Here is a 3280-nt window from a genome sequence, read left to right on the forward strand (position 1 = left end):
ACTCACGCAGCTGGGCGGATCCCGTCATCTACGTCGGGATCCGCTCCAGGTGCGGCGTCTCAGTATACCGCGAGCTGTAGCTCGCGGTATACTGAGCTTAGGGTAACGGGAGGGCGCTAGTTTGTGTCCTCCCGTTACCCTAAGGAGAACTATGGGGAAAAACACTGACCCCATAGTTCTCCTTTAAAAGGAGAACTATGAGGTGAGTGCTTTTCACTCACCTCATAGTTCTAGCCGACCTGTGACAATGAGACTGTCACAGGTCGGCTCAGTAGATCGGGAGGTGAGCGAACACATACCGGGTTCGCTCGCCTCTCGATCCTGTCACAGTTCTCTGCCGTGACAGGGGAGGGGCTGGATTCCCCCCTCCCCGCTCTGATCCACCAGCGCTGACTGGCGGAACTGACGGGGGAGGGGGCGGGTACAGCTGGCTCTGCCTTTAGATAGGCAGAGCCAGCTGTCACTCACGCAGCTGGGCGGATCCCGGCACAATTGTCGGGATCCGCTTCAGCTGCGGCGTCTCAGTATACCGCAAGCTACAGCTCGCGTTATACTGAGCCTAGGGTGACGGGAGGACGCTAGTTTGTGTCCTCCCGTTACCCTAAGCAGAACTATGGGGAAAAGCCTTAACCCCATAGTTCTCCTTTTTAAAACAATTGCGTTTGGAATCCATCAGTAGCTCAGTGATTGGTTGTTGTCTGAATTTATGTAAAGAAACACACACAGGAGATTAATCAAATGTTTTCTCTTTGGCAGGGTGCCCTTTTCCACGTGCGAGTGGTACATCGTGCACGAGATCTACAATGGTGAAAATGCACAAGACCAGTTTGAGTATGAACTGGAGCAAGCACTTGAAGCTCAATACAAATATATAGTCATTGAACCAACCCGTATTGGAGATGAAACTGCACGCTGGATTACCGTGGGAAACTGCCTGCACAAGTCAGCAGTACTTTCTGGTACAGTGTGCCTTCTCACTCCACTCATTTTGCCTTCTGAGTATATACCATATATGTCTCTGCCAGCTGGTATTCTCAGCTTGGCCTGCTCTACTCTTTATGGAATCTCCTGGCAGTTTGATCCTTGCTGCAAATATCAGGTGGAGTATGATGCCTATAAACTATCAAGACTTCCACTACACACTCTTACCTCCTCTACACCAGTCGTGCTTGTAAGGAAGGATGACGTCCATAGGAAAAGACTACACAACACAATAGCACTTGCTGCACTGGCATACTGTGTAAAGAAGCTGTATGAACTTTATCTTGTATGATTTCCATGGATGCTGAGCATGCAACAATAACACTTTTTTGTGAAATTTAATTGAGATTGAAGAATTTCTCCAGAAAAAAAAATGTGGTGCTACTGCACTGATTTCTTTTCAGCGCTTTATAGTAGGATGGTGAGGAACCTGCTTTGAAGTCAGTATACCCTAGCTGCAAGTCATACACATAACAGGGAATACATGGATTATACCAGTGGGTTATGAGGGAGGTGTTTTTATGTTGAACATAGATTTATGTATTTGTTGTACTACACTTAACCAGCCAGAAGCCCATGTGACTATTAAAATCTAAACTAAATAAATGGCTACTTGCTTTTCATGTGGTGGACTGAAAAAGTAGAAGAAAAAAAACAAAGTCTGCTTTAAGCTAATTAAGGTACATTTCTGGATTCTGGAACCAGTTTGTACAAGGGTACAGGTTATCTGATCACATCTGGTTGGGTGAAAGTACCAAAAGGTATTTCATCAGCTTCTGAAATTCTTTGCATGGTGTGTTATATATATATATATATATTAAAAAAAAAAAATATATATATATTAGACATACATGCAACAGTATCAATGTTCTTTATAATGAGCATTTAGGTCAGAGAATTTCACTTTCGAGAAACCGGAATGATTTTAATTTTAAAGGATCAATGGAAAGAGCTCGGTCTATTGGCCAGCTTAAATATTTAAAGCTAAACTAATATAGACAAATACCATTTTTTCAGGTATGCAAAAATTAAATTTATTTTTAAATGCAAGTAGTGTAGTACTTACATTTTTCATACTAACAGCCTCTTGTAACCCTCCCTGCCCCTACAGCAGCACTTAGACTGTGAGAGGGAGGGTGTACACTAGGAGCTATTTAGACTGCTGCTTGCACATATGCTTAATAGAGGAGAGAGCAGAGGCATGACCTCACTAGTGTGCTGCTGCTTCTTCATTGTCCAATCAGAAAATGGGAGATGTGTTTTGTACCGTGTTCATGACCACGCTCTGCTGCTGCGGTGGTTAAAGATCTGGCTGTGTCATCTGACAGCTTTACAATTCTTTTGGAAATTATTATGTTATAATGTACAGGACTACAAAATACATTTTGTAAATAAGTATTGCAAATTATATATTTACATTTCCAGCCAGCAGGTGGAATTCAAGGCTCCATTTCCCATCTTGATAATGATGGCCTTAGCTCCTTTGGTAAAAAAAAAGTCTATTGGTTGCAGAGTTTCATGGCTCTAGCACAGCGCTTCTCAGCCCTGTGGGTCGCGACCCCGTCGGTGTCGAATGTCGATTTGCCAGGGGTTGCCCGGGAGTCTCCCACTATTAGCGGCTCCCAACCGCCCGGGAGAGAAACACTTTTTCCCGGAAAGGTTTACTCTGCTCGATCAAGCAGAGTAAACCTTTCCCTGCAATAGTTTTTTGGTTTTTTTCCTGACATCGGCCGCCATAGTCAGAAAAAAAAAAAACCACCATAGGAATGCATAGCTAGATTCCTATTGGCTATTTCACTTTGCAATAGCAAACTAGCATTGTACCCGCCCTCTGCTGCCAATCAGCAGAGGGGGACCTGAAGTTCTCAATCAGGTCCTCTTCTAGTGATTGACAACACCAGAGGGCGGGTGCAATCGCTAGTTTGCTATTGCAAAGTGAAATAGCCAATAGGAATCTAGCTATGCATTCCTATGTTTTGTTTTTTCTATTCTGACGGCGTACACCAGCGGTCCTCAACCTGTGGGTCGCTGTGTGATTTCTGCTGTGCTAGGTGAGAGTCCTCCTCAGCCCTCTCCTAGCGCAGCAGTGTCAGTTCTCCCGCCACGCCGCCAGATGTCGCTGCAGCAGCCGCGTCATCCCTACATTTTACCGTTGGGGGTCATCACAACTTGTCAAATGTTACCAAGGGGTCCCGGCCCTAGAAGGGTTGAGAACCATTGCTCTAGCACAATTGTACATACATAACTGAATGAGTCTGAGAAGCAACCCATCCCCCCATGCTATTTATAGCTTTGTACA

General features: G+C 44.8%; 1 protein-coding gene across 1 annotated transcript in view; it reads left to right on the top strand.

The window, feature by feature from the left end:
• Nucleotides 1–1574, top strand: part of TMEM11 (transmembrane protein 11) — a 12221-nt gene extending 10647 nt beyond the window's left edge. The window contains exon 2 of the mRNA XM_018566788.1: nucleotides 757–1574. Within this exon, the coding sequence (XP_018422290.1) occupies nucleotides 757–1273 (517 nt within the window). The 3' untranslated portion in view covers nucleotides 1274–1574. The remainder of the gene's footprint in view (nucleotides 1–756) is intronic.
• Nucleotides 1575–3280: the final 1706 nt, after the last annotated feature.

This window comes from Nanorana parkeri, unplaced genomic scaffold, assembly GCF_000935625.1.
Source record: "Nanorana parkeri isolate BGI_ZX_2015 unplaced genomic scaffold, ASM93562v1 scaffold975, whole genome shotgun sequence".
Lineage (NCBI taxonomy): Eukaryota > Metazoa > Chordata > Amphibia > Anura > Dicroglossidae > Nanorana > Nanorana parkeri.